Genomic DNA, 23,921 nt, shown 5'->3' with positions numbered 1-23,921 from the left:
AATAATGAAATAGACAATTCTAACAGTGTAACAATAGAATAAAGTGCTTGGGAAGTACAGAGGATGTGCTGTCAGTGGGGTGGATCAAGGGAAAGGAGGTGGTACCGGAGGCGTCAAAATCTGAATTGAACTGATCAAGAGACGGGAGAATGTTACGCTTAATGCCAGTTGTCAACTCTAGATGAGATCTAGAGTCACCCAGGAGATGAACTCTGGGCCTGCCTGTTTAAGATTATGTTGATTAGATTTTCTAAAGGGGGAACACTCAACTTGAGTAGACCCAATGTGGGTGGCACCATTCCCTATGCTGGGATCCTGGACTGTATAAAAATGATAATGTGAGCTGAGCACAAGCAGTCATCACGTTCCACTTATTCGTTGTAGATGCAAGGTGAGCAGCTGCCTCAAGCCCTGGACTCCACTCTTGAACTGTGAAGCAAAAATAAACCCATACTTCCTTAAGTTGCTTTTATCAAGGTATTTTATCACAGCAACAAAGGTATTTTATACACACTAAGGCAAGAACAAGAACAAAAATCTAAGAAAGGATTTTATTCCAGATTAAGTCAAAGAATTTTTAAGACAATAAAGAATTTTAATGGAGGCCAGGAAGTATAGGTCCATGGTACAGTGTTAGCCTGCCATGCACAAGGCTTTGGGGTTTGATACGCAGCACCACATATACACATATTGAAAGGGAGAAATGAAGCATATTTGTGTGCTGACATAACCTAATAAAGAGCAAAAAAAAAAAAAATAGCTAAAACAAAAGTACAATGGACCTGACCCTAGAGGCATTGCAGGTGTGGCTGTTGTGTACGTATGAATCAGTAGGTGGCAGGGAGGAGAGGCTCTGTCTATGCTCGGTGTTCTGACCTATTGTGATGGTTTGTATTTACTCGGCCCAGGGAGTGGCACAACTAGAAGGTATGGCCCTGTTGGAGTAAGTGTGTCACTGTGGGCTATAAGACCTCATCCTAGCTTTCGGGAGCATCCCTAAGAATGTCCCCAAACTCCTGGGAATCAAGGTGGGAGAGCTCACACCAGCACAGGAGATTATGCCTCCATTAATGCTGGGGCCACTGGTGATCCCGTGTCCCCAAGCCTAGCAGATATTGACTCCCTTCTTCAACCCAGCACCTCTGGTATCTTCCGATCCCTTCTCCAGGCCTGGGGAACATTCTGGGTGTGGTGCTAGCTGTCCATAACCACTGGCCCATTTCCATCAACAAAAGCTATGGACCCAGTTCCATCTGTAGCAGTTGAAGACACATCAGACTCAGCTCCAGAGATAAGACTCAGCCCTAGCCAAAGCTCCAGTACTCTGCCACCTTCATAGAGCCAGCGGCAGCTCAAGTTCCCTCAAAGCTGCAGCTTTGAAGATCCATTGTAGACTGAAATACTTGCACCCCAGCACTAGATCTGGGTTCAAGGCCTCTACAGGTTTGACATTCCCCTAGATACTGTGTTGTTTACCAAACCTGTTGTCCCTGACTCTGCCCAACCCTACTTACCATGAGGTTATTTCTGGAAACCCTTTGGTTCCTCTTGTTTATTGTATATTTTACTTTGGTACATTTTATTAATTAAAGACATGTGTGGTTAAACTCAAAAAAAAAAAAAAAAAAAAAAAAAAAAAAAAAAAGACCTCCTCCTAGCTGCCTAGAATTGTCTTCCCCTAGCAGCTTTCAGATGAAGATGTAGCTCTGCCTGCACCATGCCTGCCTGCCTAGATGTTGCCATGTTCCCACCTTGATGATGATGATGGACTGAACCTCTGAACCTGTAAGCCAGCTCCAATTAAATGTTGTCCTTTATAAGACTTGTCTTAGTCATGGTGTCTAGCAGTAAGTCTAAGACACCTATGAACATCTGAATGATTAGTAACCTAATATAAACTGCAAAAAGCAAGTTCACCAACGATCCAAGTGCTAGGAGGCCCCCTGGACAGGGAGCGAAGGGAGCTTGCCTGAGGACCACTAGTCTGGCACTGTGCAGAACCTCACAGGCTCCCAGGGAGGGGAGCAAGCTGGAGACTAGAAGAACCCCACCTGGAACCATGGGCCCCAGGCTGAAGAGAGCCCCAAACTGATAATCCACAAGGTGCCCAGGGAAGGAGAGAGCACAAGACAAGACAGGGAGCTAGCCTAAGATGACCAGCCTTTTGCTGGCTGCAGCATTGGATGGGCCAGCTGGCACAGGGGAGGAGAGCTTGTCCTGGTAGTATGGGTGTGGGAGGGTTGGTGGGCTGGCCAGCTCAGATACCTCTCAGGCCCAGATCCATGGCTTTGAGTTGGTACACCCCAACATGTACCCCATGGATGAACTGCTAGAATGAAGGGGCTGGTCCTACAGATCCAAAACTATAGGATCTACTACAGGGCAACAACAGGATATATGAAGAGTCCCAGTGAGGTTCCAGTATTGCTAGTGTAGCAGAAGGCAAAGGGCCTTGTACCAGACCAGCAACTCAATGCCACCAACACTGGCAAGCCAAGAGTATACTGTAGGACACACCGTGAGACCCTCACTACCGCTTCTGTTGGCAGGGGAGGGGGCAAGGGTGGAGAGTGGGCATGAGGGGAGGGGAGATGAGTGGTTTGGTGTGCATGTGAAATTCAACCAATTAGAACCAATAAAGAGTTGTGAAAAAAAAATGTACGATGGACCAAGTGATGCCCTTGACTAGGTCTGAGGTCTGGAATCTAAAGAACAACCAGAGAAATGGTTTGGATAGTGGTTCTCAAAGTGGAGTTTAGTTTCTATACAAACAGCAATAGCTAAGACCCAACACAAACGCTCAAGTATAATCTGATCATCTGAGAAGTCTGCAAACTGATGTTTATTGAAACACTACTCAGAACAGGTACATTATGGGAGCAGCCCACACGTCCATCAACACATGCATGGATAAGGATGCGGAAAGGATACACAAGGAGATTTCATCTTGTCAGAAAAAGAATGGAATTACGATACCCGTAGGAAGATGGACAGAACGGACAGCATCATGTTGAGCCAGACCCAGTGATTATATGCATGTTTCATCATGATGAAGGATTAAGGAAAAGGGGAAGAAGCCTGCACATGATGCTAGAAAGGCCACTGAAGAAAGTCATTCTCCATGTTGAAGAGAGCAGCATTTTCTAAAGGCAACAAAACGGATGCCCACCCCGCAGTGGCTAAGGGGAAAGAAGTGTTGACACTGCAGTGAGTAAAAACAACCTAAAGCCCTGATCAGGCCTCACGGAGTCTCCACGGACTGCTTACAGCCAGAGATGGGAGCACTGCAACATGGGCGGAAGTAACAATTGCACTTATCCAGGGCCTCGCTCGACATTAACACTGGAGCAAATAATTCATTTATTGCTTACAATCAACAGCTTATTATCTTGAAGTCAATTTCAGACACAGGCACACTCACTTTACAGACCCTTTACGGGCGCTGTAGGGCACCTGTAACAACAGTAATTTGAAAAATAAAAAGTTAGGCTTCTACTTTCTTCTTTTAAACAAAAGAAAAAAATTGCCAACTGATTATGTGTCAACTCTCGATACACTGTGATGAGTCACACTGGCTTGCATTAAACACCGGCCTTGGCTTTCTCAGTTACATCATCTTAGCTGTGTGGTGACCCAGGATCTTTCTTAGCAAAGGTTTAGTAAGCTCCTCACACAGCATTTTCCTTTATTTCTTTATTTGGGAAAGGGGGTTATTTGGCTTATATATCTTGATTCACATACACAGCGCAGTTATATTATTGTTGTTGTCTTCACTTCACCACCAAAGGAGTTTCAAAGTTCTCTAAGTCCATTTTAATTTTTACAGCTTTATTATTTGATTATATTTAAAAGTAGAGAAAAAGATTAATCATTTCTTCGTGAGGAAACATGATTTCCACTTGATTGCTCCATAACCTAAGTATAACGGAAACACGGCACAGCTAATTTTTTTTGATATTCAGATAGTTTTGATTATTTTACTATGGCAGGTAATATTCTTCTTTACACATGATTCTTTGAAGGAATATCTCATAACTTCTTCAAGAGAAACTCTTAGAATACCAAGTGTCGGAAACATGGCGCCAGTTTACAATCACACAGTCCCATCTCGAGCTCGTATTGGCTCCTTAGCGCTGTAGGGTAGTGGATGTTTTCACTAGTAATCCTTGTTGTCAGTTTAATAGGGAAAGTGAGACAGATGTGCTCTCCGGCTCTGTTTGGCAGGCTGTCTGCTTTCCTTCTGGGTCCCGGAGGAGTTGGGATCTTGGTTGAGTCGCTAACAGTGTCTTTCTTTCTAGGCAAAGGCATGAAGGCTGCGGATCTTTCCCATTTTTGTTTAAGCAAAATCCCCCAAAGACTAGAAGTAGAACGTCTTCTTGTGTCAGCCATGCTGTTTTAATGTCTTGGTGGTAAAACGGAAAACTGGGCCATGTTCTGAAAGAAAGTAAGCAGAGATGACAGGGGCTACAAGCAGCGGACAGCATAACGACCCCAGCACTTCTATGAAAAGCAACAACAGCAGCAGAAGCAACAATAACAGACATAAAAAGCAAAAACAGAACAATAGAATCCTTGAAACACTGAGGATTATAGGAAGGACTCAAGGGGACACATAGTTTTAAAGCTTTTCAGATACTTCCCACATTAATCAAAATTTAAAAAACCAAAAAACAAAAACAAAAAAAAACACTAATTAGGGCAGGCGAAATGGCTCATCGGGTAAAGGTACTTGCCACCAAGCCTGACACCTGGGCTCAATTACTGGGACCCAAATGGTGGAAAGAGAATCAAATCCTACAAACTGCCCTCTTAACTTTCACACACTCACCATGGCATATATATCAAACACACACACACACACACACACACACACACACGAGAAATTAAAAATGAAGCTAAGGAAAACCAATAACCATAAACACACACACACATACACACACACACACACACAGACGAGAAATTAAAAATGAAGCTAAGGAAAACCACTAACCATATGTGGAACCTTAGGAGCAACTCTGATTTCTTGTGTGTCCTTCCCTTCTGTGACAACTGTGGTTGGCTGTGTTCATCTCAGGGGACTGTTGTGAGAATCACACATGTTCCCCCAGTCTCCCAGCTTAATTGTCGCCCATGTGACCTCTACCCCTTATCTTGTATCTCTGTAAAGTCATTGAAGTTTTAATGTGTCTCCATCAGCAACACAATGGGATCTTCTCCACTGGGGGAGAGGGCTTTGAGTATTGTCCTACATTTTGTTTCTGGAGACAAGATGTCACCCCAGCTGACCTGAAATTCACTCTGTAGACCAGGCTGACCCTGAACTCACAGAGATCTACCTTCCTCTGTCTCTCAACTGCTGGCATAAAAAGCATGAACTGCCACACCTCATAGCTGGGTACTGTTCTAACTCAGAGCTTGACACAGTGGGTTGATTGGTGTTTGTGGAATGAACTCGTGAGTGAACATATACGTATTTCATTATATGCATTTTCGTGCCTAGATGATTCAGAATAAAAATGATTACTCCCATGTTCCTTATTATTCCAGAGCGGAGATCATGGTACTCAAGTTTGTCTTTAAAAAGACAATTCTTCAACCTTCAATTCTTCACTTCATTTGAAACCTGATGAATGCTACACTAAATAATCCACTTTAAAGTGAGTATTTCCATGACCACACTACATCAGCTTCAAAGGGACCACAGATTTGTACCATCTCAGCATGTCTTTTAAGGAACTGACTTGGAACGTGAAACTGTGGTAAACATAAGGTTAGATCATCACAGCTTGTGAGTCTGAAACTGATTTGAAGAGGCCACAGTGAGTCATGGTTCCAGCAAACAAACTTCTGAGTGGTCTGAGCACATATGTTTGAAATTGCTTTGTTCAAACCACTGTTTTGTAATTGGTGGATTTTTATCTCCTGTCTCTCCCCCACCCCCAACCCCCAATTCCCCCCAGAACTAAAATAATCACAAGGTCCTTTTGCACTTTAGCAGAACCCTTCACGGGAGGAAAATTATGCACTCATTAAGTAAACATTTATCTCCTAGGTATCCGGTGCTGAAACCAGTGGGGTGTCTCCTCTCAGGGAAGACATTATATTACAACATTCCTGGCCTTCCCAGTCCTACAGGCTGAGACCCATGGTCACAGTGGTGTGCTGCACAGCTCACTGGAGCGACTCTCGACCTTTGGGTGGCTCTACATTGGGCTCTGCTGTGGCATTCCGTGCAAGATAGAAAACACTATTAATCATTTACTACTTTACAATGGCTTCACTACCTAAACTTGTGGCTCACTCCTGTGGGAGGTACTAATCCAGGTAGGGGTAGCTTCTATCAACCTGTGCCACCCTCTCAGTGACTGTCAAAGGATCCAGGAGCACAGAAAAGCTCTAGGACACCTGGAGGAAATTTCTCTTTAGGTACAAGAAAAGGTAAAGTGGAATGAGAGTGAGGCTCCGTACTCACCCCAGTTAATCAAGTCACAAAATGGTCATTAAAAGTGGCGCTCTCTAACCTTGCAATTTAAACTGTATCCTTAGAACAGACACTCGAGTTGAGATTCTACCAATCTGCAACTTGTCATTTACCCATCACTAATAATGGTCTTAATTTTAGTAATATTGGCCTAAAGGAGATATTTCCCTCCACTTTGTCACTGATGTATTGATGTCCTGGCTATAAAGGCCTGCCTACAGCCTGCACCAATCTACCAAAGAGAAAACAGCTGAGCACAAGAGAAGCACACAGGAAACTCATCAGCCTTCTGAGCCAAGACGTGAGGACAACTCCAGGACGATGGAAAGAATCTGGGGCACAAGATAACAAAAAAGCTTGTTGGAAAAAAAGAAGCGTCGGCCTGCATAAAATGCACAAGGAGAGGGACCAAATTGAAAGTGAAAGACAGAAAGACAGACAGACTATAGTTAAAAGCCATAAAACAAGTCTGCTCACAGACGTGAGGGCACCTACCTTTAGGTTACGGAGCGTTTCTGACCATTCCATCGACCCTATCTGAGGTATAGTAGTGAGGAGTAAACTTTTGGCTTTATTGGCATTTTCTTTCATGGTCTTTAAAACCCCATCCACTGACACCTGGAGAGAGAAGAACACAGAATTTTACTGGCATAAACTGCTTTTCACAGAACACTTACCCATGTCCCTGTCTTGTACTGGTGTGAGATGTTTGTCTCCCTTCCAAATTCATCTTAAGGAATTTCGTTCTCTTGGACTGAGGGTGTCTGGAAGCTGGGGTATCAGAAGTTGATTAATTAGGTCAGGCTGGCACTGCTGTTAGGAATGGGGTCTGGTATTACAGCAAGCTCCCTCATTGTTGTGGTTTGAATGAGAATGGTCCCATAGGCTTATCTGTTTGAATGTTTGGTCCCTAGTTGGTGGAACTGTTTGGGAAGGATTAGGAAATGTAATCTTGCTGGAGGAGGTGTGCCATACTGCTCCAGCGCCATGCCTACCTGCCTGCTCCTATCCGCCCTGCCCTCTGAACTGTGAGTCTCTAATAAACTCCTTCTTCTATAAGGTGTCTTGGTCATGGTTCTTATCACAACAATTTAAAAGTAACTAAAACATGAATTATATGTCATGTGAGGTTTGGTGAAGATAGGACTAAAATAGGTTCTCACCAGACATATAGCCAGTCAGTCTTGATCTTAGAGTTTTCAACCCCTTGAAATGTAAAAACAAGGCCTTCTTTTTGGTCTAGAAGCTACTTCTAATGGGATTTTTCTCATAGCTGCCTGAACAGATGAAAACAAACCTGTGTTGTAAGTCTGTTTACTCCAAATTTAATCCCCTGAGCCCAAACACTGCTCTTCATCTTAGAGGAAAGGCCTTAAAGCAACCCAATGTTATTTCTGAAAAGCCCACAGATGTCAACCAGCAGTGACTGCCGCCGCCACCGCTATCACCACCACCCTTCCTGGTCTATAAAAAAGTGAATTCCAGTTTAATTTGCTACTCTGGATAACTAAACAGGAGCTAAATATTCTAAAAGCATCTTTTAAGGAAAAAAAAAAGTAGAAGTGTTATTTTTATGACTCATAGTAAACGGACTGGTGGTTAACACCATAAGCTACACCCAAGAGCCTAAAGAAATGAACAAACCAAGTCAAACCACCTGAAAACAAAAATTCCAACTCACTCTGTGTTCGTCACAAATCACCATTATGATGTTTAATTTTCCTTCTGTATCTAGATCCAGCATCCAATACAGAAGACAGAAGGACACACGGTAAGATGAAGCTGGTAGGAACCTAGAGTGTAGGAGACTCAACACGTTTGTCCCCTTTCCCTGTCCTTCCTTTATGCGAAGCCGTCCCTCACTCTGTAGCACAAGCTGCATAGCACAAGTTGCTTTCAAACTCACAATTCTCTTGCTTCTGTCCCCCCCCCCCCCCCCGGCCAGGTACTGCTTGCTGTCTGAGTGTGTGCCAACTGTACTTGGCATCTTAAGCTCCTGTACAAGACAAAAAAATTACTTCTAGGACTGGGGATATAGCTCAGTGCCAGTATGCTTACCCAGCATAAACTGGATGCTAAACTGGATCTTCAGAAACTGGTGTATGTATTTGTGTATGAGTGTGTGTGTGTACGTGCACATGTGTGTGCATGCACACAGGAGTCATGTGGGAAGCCACATGTGCCGTTGCAGAGTGGCACTGACTACTGCTGGCCACCATGCATAAGTCTGGACAAACAACCAATGTGTACATATGCAGTAAAGTTTTTTGCAAAGACACTGCCTGGCCCGGACATGATAATGAGGTTCTGTAAGGTACTGAGAGTATAACCAATCAGATGTGAGACATGCAAATGAGGTATGATAATGAGGTTCTGTGAGGTACTGAGAGAGAGTAGCCAATCAGATGAGGAACATGCAAATGAGGCTTAGTGCATAACCAATCCGGGTGTAAGACACGCCTCTCCTAGGCCTATAAAAGCAGCACCAGTTCTGGGCTCGGGGTCTTTTCGCCTCTACAATCAAGCTCTCCCAATAAACGTGTGCAGAAGGATCCTGTTGCAGCGTCGTTCTTCCTGGCCAGTCGAGCGCCCGCAAGAGAATCACTTATAACATGTATGTTATTTATAATATTTAACTAGGAACTAGAAATTTGCTTGAGCATATTAAGTAATTATAACATAATTATGACCTAATTACTTGGCTACTTCCTGCAATGCTTCTGGATTAAAATTACGGAGGTACAGATGAAACATGACTGGGCATGGAGTCAGCTCAGATGGACTCTTATCTACCTTTGTGTATGAATGAACTGGTTCCTGGGGGAAAGCTGACCATCAGGCCCAGATCCTTGCCTTCCTTTATCCTGCTTAGAAGACAGCTAAGATCCAAGGACACATCTTTGTGTCTCTTCATCTAGATGGCTTCCACAAACACCAAGACAAGCTAAGGAAGTAGGACCTCCACAGGGGTGGAAGCTCGGCTTCTGTGCGGCTTGCATACAAAGATGTGATTTAAGCCGAGGGATCACACGCAGGCGATTCCAGCAGCCAGAGACTCACCTTATTTATTTTTACTCATGTCCATATTCTTTCCCCCTTGACTCTGAACTAACCTTGTTCCTGTTGTTGGGTTCCACTCAAAATGCCCTTCCTATTGACCCCATGACTCAGAGCAGCAACCCAACCCTCACTTCCAGGTCGAGCTTAAACTTCCAAGGTTCGCTCCTTTGCACAGCCACTCGATGGAGTTACAGATGAGAGTGAGCCTGGTAGTCGGCACTCTCCAAACCACTTGCTGTGGTCTGACTCTTGCCTGACCCCCCACAGGCTCATGATTTGAACACTTCTTCCCCACTAGGCAGTGACATTTTGGGAGACCACTGATTCTTTTTCAGAGGCAGGCTGTAGCTGACCAAAGTAGGCCAGCTGGGGTGAACTTTGGAAGGTTACACGCAGGCCTGGAGTTCTGGCCCTTACCTGACACCTACTCCTGCAGTGTGAGCAGTCCCACCTCCCCTTCATGACTTGGAGCTGCGATGCACACAACAGGCTCATGTTTGAGTGCTTGTTCCTCAGCCAGTGTAACCTTTAGGGCAGTGGTTCTCAACCTTCCTAATGCTGTTGACACTTCAGTACACAGTTCCTTGTATTGTGGAGACGCCAACCATAAAATTAACTTCATTGCTACTTCCTAACTGTAATTTGCTAACACTATGAATTTTAATGCAAATATCTGTGTTTTCAACAGTCTTAGGCAACCTCTGTGAAAGGGTCATTTGAACCCCCAAAGGGGTTGTAACCCACAGATGAGAACCTGTACTAGGAGGCTGGGCTTGATGGCTGTTGCAGTGACTGGGACAATGGCCTTGGAAGGTTACTGCCCCATTCTTGTTCAATCTAGCTCTCCTTGCCTCCTGGGTGTGACACAGGAGCTGTCTGGTGGCTTTCCCACAATCTGTTTGTGTTTGGTTACAATGGCACTGACACACGCACGCGCACAAAGCAGAGAGTCACTCCTCTGCTCCATGTCCTGGCTTTATTTCAGAGAAAACAAACTAAATAATCTGTTGAGTGTCAAAAGGAAACCGAGGTGAGCTTAGGCCACTCTAGAACCATGTCACGTCGGGCCGTAACTTGTTTAAAGCACAATGACACAAATGGCCGTTTGAGTGGATTCCATGTTTATGCGTGTCTTTCTTGTGGCATGTGACATTACATGCCTTCCCACTGACAGAACCGAGCCATGTGCTTTCCAGCACCCATGTGGCGTAAGAGTCACCGCTCCCTCTGTAGAGGAGGCATCTAGCTGCCTAGCCTGAGACTGAGTAGAAAATCTGACAGGAAGCCATGTGCTGCCAGGAAGTGACAGGAACAAATGTGTGTTTCCCATTAATTGCAAACAGCTTCTGTAGATCATGAAGCTGGGAGGAGCTCTTGAGCTGCCAGGCCAGACACAGTCAGCCTGGAAACTCTCCCATAAGTAAAAACTACCAGCTGTAGTGAGAAAGCAATAAAGCGTTTATGAAAACCAAAGGACCAGGATTCGTTTGTGTTGCCCAGCAAAATACATGTGGGTAGACAGGTGACATGATTAGGCGATTCTGTGTTCTGTTTCACTGGATGGCGAAGCAGGCACTGGGGCAGTGGCCACAGTGTGATGAGCAGGGTAGGGACTTGGGGCTTGCTTACTAGGTTTTCCTTCTCCATGAAAACAAACATAAGTAGCAACAGCATAAGGAAACCACACACAAAGTCCAACTTTCTCTTTAAAGGCAGACCCAGGGCTCAATGGTTCTCAGTACATCTCCGTGCCTATGATGTAGTGCCTACACTGTTGATGCTCAGATAAGCACTCCCTGACCCTCTGTGGTAGATCTTATATGCCAACAGGAACTACAGAAAAGATCTAACAAAGCCTACTGAACACCTAAAAGCGATGTACAAAGGCCCCGAGACAAATGCAAAGGAAACCCATGAGACATTCTCTCGGTGGCTGTCGCCCACACCTCACGGGATCAGGAGGGATTCCCACTTACTGCTTCTTCATGCTCCTTCCAACAATCATAGTCGGTTGCCATGGCAATGCTTGCATAGCAAATTCCAGCCTCCTTAGCAAGTACCACCTCTGGAACAGTGGTCATGTTGACAACATCTGCGCCCCAAGTACGGAATATAAGGCTTTCTGCCCGGGAGCTGAAACGGGGCCCCTCAATTGTGACTATTGTCCCCTTTGAATGGCACCGAAGTCCTAGCTTCTTAGCAGTTTCTATGAGGACCTGGAAAAGGAAGAGCACAAATGACATGGACAGTCCAAGATTTTATCTTTCTATTTTAGCAAACTAATTACCTAGAGTAGACTTTGCTGTCATATCCTTAGAGAACCTAGAGCACTGAAGGAGGCCATCATACCCTACAATCACACATTCAGGTCCACTGCAGGCATAGCTCGTAGCTTTTAGTAAAACCACACCAGGCTCTGGTAATTTATATACTTGAATTCCATTCACTGTCTAGAACTTAGGGAGGCTATCCCGGGGGCTGCAATCTGGACTGAGGCCTCAGGTCTTGGCTGATCTCACTCGCTCAGCTAAGGTATCACTTGTCACACACAGATTGAAGGTCTGGCCCAGTGGCGTTTCCCAGAGTGCAGCTGTCCTCCAGTCACTGCTCTGCTTTTTTTGTTTGTTTGTTATAAAGCTTGCTGTCCCTCCAAAGACATACGGTGAAATAAGAATGGCTTTCCTGATTTTTTTTTTTTCTGTCCAGAAATCAACTTATCTGGGCTTCCTTACTTCAAGGCTTTTTAGAAATATCAGTTGTATCAGAAACAGTTCTGGGACTGGAGAGGTGGCTCAGCAGGTGAAACAATTTTGCTTAAAATAACTAATAATGCAGATATTCTTGGCCATGGGAAATGGCTCACCATGAAACCACTGCTTTTCTTCTTCTTTTTTTCTTTCTTCACATTATATATTTTTTTAAATAGATATTTCCTTCATTTACATTTCAAATGCTATCCCAAAAGTCCCCTATACCCTCCCCCTGCCCTGCTCCCCAACCCACCCACAAACCACTGATTTTCAAAACCAACACTGAGGGAATAAAAAGGGGATTACCTACTCAGCCAACTGACAAACCTGCAGATTGCGCGCCAAGCTCTCCTGATATACCTGTAAGGGAGACCACTAACCTCTCTTGTTTTGGGGCAAAACGGTTCAGCCATGGGGATGTGGCACACTCCTCTGGCACTGCAATGACTCCCATCATAGAAGGTCTGAGGCCTTAGGGATGTCCTAGGAAGATAAAGGGGTGAGGTGTTTACCACTGTTAAAGCTCTGTCTCTGTCCTCTGGTCACTTCTTATCCAATAGCTGTGGATACATGCAGGTGACTGTCACAGAGCATCTTCAGGTTTGAACTGGACCCTTCTAGCTCTGGGCCGGCTGTAATACACTCCTAACCAAGAACGAATGTGTACGCATGGAGACTGTTAAATCAGGACCTCAGGGAGGGCAGTAATGACCAAGTCAAAGTCAATCTAAAACATTTTATCATGACGTACACAGAAGAGTTGGCTCAGTGTGCTATTTCCCAGACTCACACTAAGTTCCCCCAAACTGTACTATACTCTTTATTTGTTAGCTTTTTCATAATTGAATCAGACTATACCCAGGTCTCCCTAAAATCTATAAAACAAACAAACAAACAAACACCAAACAAACCCAAACCCAACTTTTTAAACAATTACTTTGTTTCAGGTCCATAGAAAGTCCTTACCCACATTTAAAGTAAAGATAACTGCGGCCTCAATCCTAGTCACGTTTTGCTAGGTCATTCTGCACACCAGCCAGATTGCCCTGCTCCACTGGTAATCTGCCCCTTGTTCAGCTTGTTTCTACCTCCTTTGACTCGTTCTCATGTTTTCTAGTTCAAGTTGTTTTGTTTTCTGTTTTTCTAAATTCTGTTTTGGGAATCCATAAAAGACAGGCTAAAATGAACTCACTACCAGTTCGCTCAACTTCTCCTTCAAAACTTTCAGAAAAGACTACCAACTACTTTTTTGTATGCATTGATTTTTCTAACTACTGAGTAACTCAGAGAAAACCCCAAAGCCCACCTTTTCCTGCTGAATGGAGATGAGGCAAGGATGGGACACAGGAAAACTGAAAGCAGAAAATCTGGTGTCTTTTTCCAGGAGTTGGGAGTGGGGCAGGATGGAAAATTCTTTTTGCTGGTTCCATTCACACAGCTGGCATAATTTGGTACTGTTCCAAATTAACTTATTCTTTGGGCTGGGTCATACCTAGTGACCGAGTCTACTTGGCATCAAAGTCATCTCTATTTGAGATGAAGAAGTCCCACTGCTGTGGAGGAAAGCAAGCTCTACGAGTCTTGACTCTTTTTCACATTCCTCAAGAAGTCAGAGTTTACTCCTTGGCATCCAGCTGAGGTTGAAGAATGGGTCATATGACAGCTCTAGCCTACACCAACAGGGTTTTCCCTGGAAGAATGACCAACTAAAGGATGCCTTGTTATCACTTCCAGATGTGCCCGGTTTTAGTTTTGATGATGAGTCAAGTTGTAGCAATGTCCCCACTTGCAACTCTAGGATCATAAAGCAAGGACACTGAAACTTCCAGTAGCTATGGCAACAGGCGTCCATGAAGGAACACCTACCCTAACAACATATCCACGACTTCTCTGTCTCCCTATATCTCTGCCTGTGGCAAACATACCACATCTTGCTGTGTTACTTGATACTTATTGACTGGTCTTAATTCCTTCCTTCAAATGAAACAGTTTACATTTTTCTTTCTTTTTGTTCTTCAGGACAGGGTTTCTCTGTGTATCCTTGGCTGTCCTGGAACTCACTCTATAGACCAGGTTGGCCTTGAACTCAAGAGCTGGGAGTTAAGGGGTGTGCCACCACAGCCCGCTTACATCTTTCTTACTAAATGAAGGTATTCAATTACAAGTTACATAGTTATAGCAAGTCCTGTATATTTTTCATTCTCCCATTTTCTAATAAAACATAGTACTCACTGGGCCTGGAGCCATATGACTTTGATTCTGGTACTCAGAAGACAGAGGCAGGAGGATCTCTGTGAGTTCAGGACGGCCTGGTCTACATAGTAAGTTCCAGGACTGCCAGAGCTACATAGTGAGAATCTACCTCAAAAAGCATATAAAAATAATCCACAGTGCTCATCCCTTCGTTTATAGAAGCAGTAAGAGAAGTCAGTTAATCATCAAGGTGCCCCGGTAACATAGAAGAGACACCTGAGAGTCAGCTGCAGGCTGAGGCCCCAGGAAACGAAAGGAAAAGGAGCATTAAAATCAAAGCTTTCCTCCCCCGTGAAGACACGCCTACTCGTGGCATCTGCACCACTAATTCAAGTGTCACTGTGCTCAGTGAAATGATCAAAAGCTAAATCGCTATCAATAGAATATACCCACACATGGACTGTAAACTGAGGAACGGTCTACGCTAAATGAGTTGGGACAGAGCCACAGCTGAGAAATGCCAAGGCAACCCCAAAGGAAATCCTAAAGCAAATGTGAGTCACCTGTGACTCCCTCTGAGCCTGTCACAGAAACTGCATCTTCTGGACCTCAGGACAAAGCCTAGAACCATCTTGCAAATGAAGCCTTGGAGGAGAGGCTGCTAACAAAGCTGGAAAGGTCACCTCCCAATTCCAACCAAACCAACCTGTCTGAATTCACAATTATAGTTCAACTGTGTAGTTCATTGTTGTTGAGTGATACGGGCCAGAGATGTTTTTCATCCTTTTGTTTCAATTAAAATAAAACCAACCAGCCAACCAGTCAAATGTGTCTTGTACAAAGTCCTTAATACCCCAAACTCCATATACATTAAAAAAAAAAACAAAAAAACAAAAAACCTCACAGCAACATCTAAGGCTTGTCCAACTTTTAGACTTCTATATTGAAACCCTACCCCTTAAGGTCATAACATCTGGAAACTAAGACCAGGTCAAGAAGGCTAGCTCTTCTCAGACACCAGGTCCATTAACACCTTTTCTGGGCCTTCTTAGCCTTCTGAGAAATTTCTGTTGTTTAGAGTCTACACTATTTTGTTATAGCAGCTGAAACAGAATAAAATACCCACTTGCACCCTTGATTAAAAATGGAAACTTACAGTGGCTGCCCCTCAATACACTCAGGTACAATTGCATCTCATTGTTACATTTGGGTTAGGCCTACCCCACAGGTGTATCCCCAGAACCCACGGTTACTTTACCTAACCTGGCAGAGAAAAGCAAGGGTAGCAGATGGCTTAGTATGAAGCTGACTTCAAAACAGAAAGAGACTTCTGGATTAATTATGCAGGAACGTCATCCTTACAAGAATCCTTAAATGTGCTAGAGGGTAGAAGGTGTGTAGATGCCAGAATGATAAGAACTTCATCCTTTAGTGCTGGCTGTGGATGGATAGGGCACAAAGGATCAGGAAATGGGCTCCATCTTAAGCACCACTCCCAGAGTAATATAGTCTTGCTAACAGCTTAAAAAAGGCCCAGTGAGACCCATGCTAAACTACTAACCAAATAATACCAAGATGACAAAATTTTGGTTAGCCCCTAAGTTTGTAAATAATTTGTTATACTATCAACAGGGCATGGATGCACTTGTTTCTGTAGTTTGATATATAATCAACCCAGTCATGGCTTCTATAGCAATAAAGAACTCCTGCTGAAGGTCTGCTTCTTATTCTAAAGTAAAGAGATTAACTCTGCCCCCTAACTGAGCATGGATTTTAGGGGACTGACTTGCTGTAAACTTGACTGATGTTTACTACTCACTGGCTGCTTGCTTCTGGGAAAGTCACTCAGACCTCTGCGCCTCTGCCTCAGATCTTCCTATATCTAAAAGTGGGGGCAGGAACCACTTACCCCATGGGCTAAGCAAGGGTGGATGAGATAATATAATACAAGGGGCTGGCACTGGCCATCGCTGCACACGGAACATCCGCTTCTGTACTCTCTTCTACCAACATGGCAGTTTGGCGTTTTGATGGGTCACACATCATGCAAACCTCTAAAACTGCCCGAGGTTGTCAAGCAGGGGTAGATGCTCTCCTAGCTTCCTTTCTGCTGCTGGGACAAAATACTCTGCCAACAAGCAACTTAGGAGAGAAAGGGTTTTAGCTCACAATTCCAGGCGAGAGTCTATCTCTATGGGGAAGTTATAGTGAGAGAAGCTTGAGAAAGGTGGTCATATCATGTCCACATAATACAGCAGAGACTCCTCTCCTGTCACTCAGGACCCCTGCCTAGGGAATGAGTGCCGCCCACAATTGACTAGCTCTCCTGATATTACTTAATAACTAGCCACAGACATATCCACACGCCTACCTGGCCTTAATAATTCCTCACTGAGACTCTCTTTCTAGATGATTCTAAATCGTGTTAAGGTGGCAGTTAAAACTGACCAGCTCAGGTACTAAGATAAAATGCACAAAGTGTGTCTTTAAAAGAGTGAAGGACACATATACACTGGTACTGCCAAGAGAAATGAGTTCAAGGTAGTTCAGACACAGCACAGCAGAAAAACCAATTGGTAGGTTCGTTCGTTCGTTCTCTCTCTCTCTCTCTTTAAGATTTATTTATTTTATGTATGCAAGTACACTGTAGCTGTACAGATGGTTTTGAGTCTTCATGTGGTTGCTGGGAATTGAAATTTTTGTTTTAGGACCTCTGCTTGCTCCAGTCCAAAGATTTATTTATTATTATTATTATTCATAAGTACTCTGTAGCTGTCTTCAGACACACCAGAAGAGGAATTCAGATCTCATTATAGATGGTTGTGAGTCACCATCTGGTTGCTGGGATTTGAACTCAGGACCTTTGGAAGAGCAGTCAATGCTCTTACCCACTGAGCCATCTGGCCAGCCCCTGGTAGGTTGTTTCTTAAGTAGACACCTTTGAATTAGCTTGAAAGTGTTAAGTCAACGCTTTCCCATGAAGAAATGTGAAGCTAAAAATGCATCAGACAGAAACACACTTCTTTTCCAAGAAACAAAACCATCACAACTTCTGAGGTAGGTTCCAAATGCGGCCTCTGTCTCTAGCAAGCCCTGGCATAAGTGCCTGCAAGGTGACATGGCTTTGCTCACAAGGATGGTTTCTGGGGAAGATTCTTCCATTCATTAGGATCATTTCAATCTCAGGAGTATTCCCAATTGTTTAACAACTGTAACAACAACAACAACAACACAGAAAAAAAGAACAAACGAACGAACGAACAAATGAACGAACCTAATGGATGTTTAAACCTCAGTGATGAGACTGTTCAATGAAGAGGCTTCGTTATTCCTCCTTATAGTCTGCTAATGAGATCTTGCTAACAGTACACTAGGCAACATAAGAACAAACATGATTCTTGGGAGTGTTTAAAGTACTTGTTGGTTACAGAAGACCTGAGTTTGGTTCCTAGCATCACATGGTAGCTCATAACCATCTACAACTCTAGTTCCAAGAGATTTAACACATTTTTCTGACCGCACAGATGCAGTGCACACACATACACACAGGCAAAGTTCATATCCATAAAATACAATAAATGATTCTTTTAAAAAAAATCTTCAAAAAAGAAAAAAAAAAACAATACAAAAATGACAATCACAGAAATCTTAACTCTGATGGGAGTTGCAGGAACAAATCTGACCTCGTTCCCTTAAGGGTTAGGATTTCAACACTGCATCAATGAAGCCTTTGCTCAAGACTCTGAAAGAGACAGTCCTAGAATCTCAGTCTGTCTGTGTGTAAAAAGGGACAGTAACATTTACTAATGCTGTTATTGGTTCCCAAGTGTTCCAACTTGTTCCAGGTTGATGTAAGTGGTTTTATCTGTTTACCGGGGAAACAATAGCCACACATAGATATACTATATGCAGGAAAAAGTACCACTGTGTGCTTTTATGCTTAGGATTGTAAACTGTAAATGGAAAAAAGTTGGCTAGAAAAGCTTTAGCATTTTAAATTCCACTAGTGGGTCAGATGACCTTTTTAAAAATGTCCACTTTGAACAGCAATAGTTATATTTAAGAAATTGCCAGTTCCTAAGAGTGGAATGTGACATTTTCTTTCACTCCTGAATTATTCACAGCTAACTTGTCTTCCTGTCTATTGCATCATAATCACTCACATTCACTTGGAAAAAGAGAAACAAGCAAAGTTTCGGGGCTTTCTAAATATGAACTTATGTGAGAAACCATTCCTAGAGCTGGGCGTGGTGGTGCACGCCTTTAATCCCAGCACTCAGGAGGCAGAGGCAGGTGGATTTCTGAGTTCAAGGCCAGCGGGCTACACAGAGAAACCCTGTCTCAAAAAAAACCAACCTCCCCAAAAAAACCTCAAAACAGAAACCATTCCTAGAAAAGTGGCAAGAGTTAACAAAGCACGTATCCACAAGTTGGAACAATTTACACCAAGTTATAGGAAGGGCTGAGTCAGTCTATGAGAATAGCTAATCAGAACATCATTTCTGCCAGTTTAACTTCTGCTTTCCAAAGCCCAGAGGACAGCCCCCTAGACATCACTTGTGGCCAGTTCATGTCTTATTTACAGGAAGCTATAGAAAGCAGCTAAAGGGGCTGTCAGGTGGAAAGGGGGAGAACTGTCCAGAATGCTTGCAGGGAGAGAAGGTAGGCTTGAGCATGCACACGGAACAAGATGTTGTGATGGAGACTCAGAGACAGAAGAGGGACAGGTGGCTCCAGCCAGGCTCACTGAGGGTGTGGCAGTGTTACAAACGAGTAAGTGCCAGAAGACAGTTACAAAATCTGAGCCATCTCACTGGGGCGGGAGAGCGGGAGCTGAGGGGACAGGCTCGAATCACCTGAGTTTGGGTCCACTTGCTAGTATGTAGCAGCATCTCTGTCCCTAGGTCTTCTCAAGCATCAATCAGAGGATGATCACGGAGTGCCTGCCATTAACTGACCATGGCACTCAGCTCCACAGCTCAGTTGTTACAACAGGAATGTGGTGAGACTGTGAAGAGCTCTAACGAAACTAGATTCCAGAGCAGACTCCAAGGACAAACTACTTCTTGGGGGTTGTTGACTTTGCTAGATACAAAAGGAAAACTCGGACACAAGTTATAGATGGAAGGGAGGGCAGAGGCATGCAGTGAGTGTATGCCCAGTAGTATCTGCTTCTTTATAACATTGAAGATGACTTTCTCAGCAGAGTGAGGACACACACAAGAAGCCAGAGAAACAGGATGGTCCTGTCCTGTCCACACTTGCCTCTCAGAGGGGTGGGACGGAGCAAAGGCCCCTGGGAAACTCTGCATCATGGGTCTCCGTGCCTTCCCTTCCTGTTTTAGACAGGGTGCTGTCATTATGTAATCTGGGTATCCAGAACTACCCTCAAACAATGGCCCTACTGTGCACTCCTCAGGGGTGAGGTCCCAGGTGCAAGTCATCTCGCTCAGGAGTCCGTTTCTAACCGTTAGACTCTAGTGGACACACTCAAGATGAAAGAAGACCTGTGTGGACACCAGAGCACACCCCTACAAGACCTCAGCCTTCAACGATGACATCACCGGGGAAGCCCAAGGTAGGGCTGTGTCTCTAGGAGGAGGAGGGTGAAATACATAGGCATCATCTATCATATCAGCCCATGTATTTAGTGCGGGACTTTCCTGATGAGTCAGAGCGAGAGCAAACCCAGGCCTCTCCTATTCTTCCTGCAAGAGGACAAGCTGGGAAAAAAAAAAAAAAAACAACCAACCAACCAAAAAGCTTGAGAAGGAACATATCAGAACCCAATACCCGCAGAACTCTTACATTAACAGGTAAGGATACTGAAGGGCAGGCATTGCTTGACCTGGTATTTTGAGTCACAGAAGTTACTCTGTCTCTATGAATTTTGTTTTAAGTTTAAAATAAAGACTCACACCCACAATTTCTACATATATCCTTCCTTCCTGTCCAATCAATGACTTCAGTGATGCAGCAGATATTGATGGCACAGGAAGAAAGGATACATGAAGACATTGCCGGAAGTCCCTGCCCCTGGGACCTCAGCCTCTCGAATGGGATGGCTGTATTACATTTCCTCTACCCAAACAACAGGATCTAAAATAGTATCTGTACTGGTGGGTTTTGTGTGTCAACTTGACCCAAGTTAGATTCATCAGTGCCTCAGTTGAGAAAATGCATCCATGAGGTCCAGCTGCAAAGCAATTTCTCAATTTTTCCCCTCACTAATCGTGGGGAAGGCCCAGTCCACGGTAGGTGGGCTGGTGGTGATCCTGGGTTCTAAAAGAAAGCAGGCTGAGCAAGCCATGAAGAGCAAGGAAGTAAGCAGCGCCCCTCCGTGACCCTGCATCAGCTTCTGCCTCCAAGTTCCAGCCCTGCTTGAATTCTTGTCCCAATCTCCTCCAAAGATGAATTATTATCTAAATGTGTAATCTAAATAAACCTTTTCCTCCACAACCTGCCTTTTGGTCATGGTGTTAAATGGAGGGACCAGGTGTGCCCAGAAATTCAGGAAGAGACAATAGAGTGTGTCAACATTGGGGAGAAGCCAGCAGAGTCCCCCAGGAGAAGGCCCCCTATGCAACACTCTACAACGAACCTTTAAGAAGTAAGTATAAGCTACAAAGCTGATAAGTAACAAGAGAAAGGCTAAGCAATCCAAACAACTATGCTTCTAAACTCGGCCAAGGCTCTTCTTAGAATCTGGCCTGTTTACACAAGGCCCGTGCCAAACCACAGCAGGGAGGAGGCATCTATCTCTCGTCTCTGACTTCATGAGGCACCTCATCATAGATCCTGTGCGGTTGAGAGGCCACTGCATAATCAAAGATATTTGTAAAAAGAACTGTTAGCATTTGGTGAGGAAGTAACTGTAGACCCCTTAGCAAGCAGCTGGGGGTCCATACACTTGCTGCTTTATCTATAAGTGGCAAAGTGACACTGAAGATCAGAAGATGCTGGGATCAAAGCATGTAAAAAATTCACCATCTAAAAGTCCAACTGGAGCCCTGAGAACAGCTAAGCTCTCTTTATCCACATAGCAAAGCCAGAGTCAGGAGGGAAGTTACATCGACTCCTCTGTGTCAGCTGCCCACCCCCACAGGTGGCAGGATGAAAGAGAAATGTCCCTACCCACAGGAATGTACAGTACATAGGACCGTGCTACCAGTTATAAGGAACTGGCAAGGCCTTTTCCTGTAAGCGGCCAGGCGTGACCTGTGAAGATGGTTTGCTACTCTCTTGCCGCAGAACATCCGACAAAATCATGCAAATCTAGAGTTTCAAACCTTCATTCAGTTTAAGAACATCTGAGAAATTGCCCAGGACAGCAAGGGTATGCATAGCCTCATAGCGGCAAAGCCACCAAGAGGCTGAAGGATGTCACTTTAAAGAAGCAATGTGTGCCATTCTGGAAAGAGTGCTAAATTTTTGCTGCACATGCTTTAAAATGCATAAAGTAATGCTGAACTTCCGGTTTCGATGTAGATTGTCTAGTTATTCAACATATCCAGGTGAACAAGGAACTTAAGACACACCGACGAACCTATAGAGCAGAGCTCATGGCTCGATTAACCCATACATGAGCTCCCTAGCCACACTGAGATGATCCTCATTGTGAAGGAACAGATCGTTCCAAAGCCCGAAGAGGAGGTTGTATAGAAGAAAGAGATATCCCAGAAAAAACTGAAGAAACAAAATCTCATGGCATGGGAATAAATTCAACATAAAATAAATGCAGATAAAAAAAAAAAAAAAAAAAAAAAAAAAAAAACCCAAACCAACACCCCCCCCCCCCCCCAAAAAAAAAAAAAAAAAAGGCAAGGTTGATTGAGCTCAGATCTGGAGGACCTCAGAGACCTGAGACCAGTAGGGTACAGCTGCTCCTTGTTCTAGAACAGGTAACCAGGACACCTAACTGAGGACCTTGGGCATAACATCTGGAGTTCTCCATGCTAGTGAGGAATCCAGATAGCCCCGAGTCTTCAGCCAATAATGTTGTCTTCCCTTCCTGGGTACTCCTTTTCCACAAAAGATAGAGAACCCCTGACTCAGCCCAAATAAAGTGTATTCACTTACATCTACCATCAAATAAATCAGCAAGAACAAGCAAGGTCCATCTCAGAGAGCTGCTTCACTAAGGATCATTGTGGGGAAGGCCTACAACTAAAAGACCCCTGAGGAAGGCTATCTCCCCTCCAGTCCTTCTGGTCCACTTGGCTCTCGCTCCTCATCGGACAGGTCCACTCATCCAGAGCTCTGTCTCCCCTCTCTGCTTGGCTCTCAAGAGACCCAGAGGAGAAAGGTAGAGTGCTGGCCCCCGTTCCTGACTCTCAGTGGAACCCAGAGAGGAGACAAAGAACTATAGAATTTGTCCCAGACTCTGCTGTTTCCCCTTCTGGTCTGGTGAAGGAAGACGCAGGCAGCAGACCCCAGTTCCAGACTTCATTCTGCCTTCCTCAAGCAGTGTGACAGTGGTGCCCGGGCAGGGCACAGTGCGACACATGAAGACATGTAGTATGGGAGACAGACCTCAAATTATAAATCTTGGATGCCCTATAAGGTCCTTCGAAAATAGAAATGCCTAACAAGATTCTCTTGGCCCAAGGAAATGTCCACTTCCTTATCCTTTCAAAGGGACTGTTAATGAGCACTAGGAAAAATGGTGGGTATGCTGAAGACGACCACTGGCCTGGTGGCACTGGCTGGATGTGACACTCCACAAGACAGGCTACCAATATTGTACACAAAGCCTCTGGTGTTCTTGATCGACTCCCTCAAAATTCCGAATCGAACAGAACACAGACGAGAAGCTGGGTGGGCTCAGAATCAGACGTTAAACACAAGACTACCAGCGCCAGGATGGCCACACAAGAAGGGGTCTGGCAAGCAAAATTACAACAGAAACCATGGGAGGTCATTAGTGGAAAAACATGACTCCATGCTGTAAGGAAGGCCAATATAATCAAATATCTTTGATGGCTTGGAGGGAACTGGATACAGTTAAATGCTTGGGCAAGTTAAAAAAAAAATAAAGAAAAGTTGCCACCAGGCCTTTAATCCCAGATGACCTTGAACTCAGAGATCTCCCTGTCTTAATCTTCTGGGGTTCATAGCCACTATGCCTCAAGATCTCCATGCCAAGATCCAGGTGAGAAACTAGTATCTCCCAGCCTCCAGATTAGGGTCACAGGCGAGCCTTCCAGCTCTGGATTGTAGTTCATTCCAGATATAGTCAAGTTGACAACTAGGAACAGCCACTACAATTCACCCCTTGTCAACTTGACACAAATAATATTTCATGTCCACATGAAACAATAACAAGGTCCTGTCCTGAGTAAGCCTAACATGATATAACTATTCCTGTACAGTAAATTCACAATGGGGCAATGTCCCTTGGGAACATCCTTTTAGTTTCTCAACTTACATACCAATTG

General features: G+C 44.3%; 1 protein-coding gene, 1 non-coding gene and 1 pseudogene across 2 annotated transcripts in view; 2 read left to right on the top strand and 1 right to left on the bottom strand.

Annotated features, from left to right (window-relative positions):
• The first annotated feature begins 781 nt into the window (after positions 1–781).
• Positions 782–909, top strand: Gm26490. Its single transcript, XR_003955534.1, has one exon. It is a non-coding gene; the product is annotated as a small nucleolar RNA SNORA17 (small nucleolar RNA).
• A 1,902-nt stretch (positions 910–2,811) lies between these two features.
• The window catches only part of Mtap (methylthioadenosine phosphorylase), a 43,721-nt gene continuing 22,611 nt past the window's right edge, over positions 2,812–23,921 (bottom strand). The window contains exons 5-8 of the mRNA NM_024433.2: positions 12,672–12,774; positions 11,518–11,757; positions 6,977–7,099; positions 2,812–4,434 (exon numbers count right to left, since the gene is read on the bottom strand). Coding sequence (NP_077753.1) covers positions 4,396–4,434; positions 6,977–7,099; positions 11,518–11,757; positions 12,672–12,774 — 505 coding nt within the window. The 3' untranslated portion in view covers positions 2,812–4,395. The remainder of the gene's footprint in view (positions 4,435–6,976; positions 7,100–11,517; positions 11,758–12,671; positions 12,775–23,921) is intronic.
• Positions 21,684–22,200, top strand: Gm12607 (predicted gene 12607; annotated as a pseudogene).

This window comes from Mus musculus, chromosome 4 (genome assembly GCF_000001635.26).
Source record: "Mus musculus strain C57BL/6J chromosome 4, GRCm38.p6 C57BL/6J".
Lineage (NCBI taxonomy): Eukaryota > Metazoa > Chordata > Mammalia > Rodentia > Muridae > Mus > Mus musculus.
Note: the sequence above shows the minus strand (reverse complement) of the source record. Positions and strands in the feature narration are given on the sequence as shown.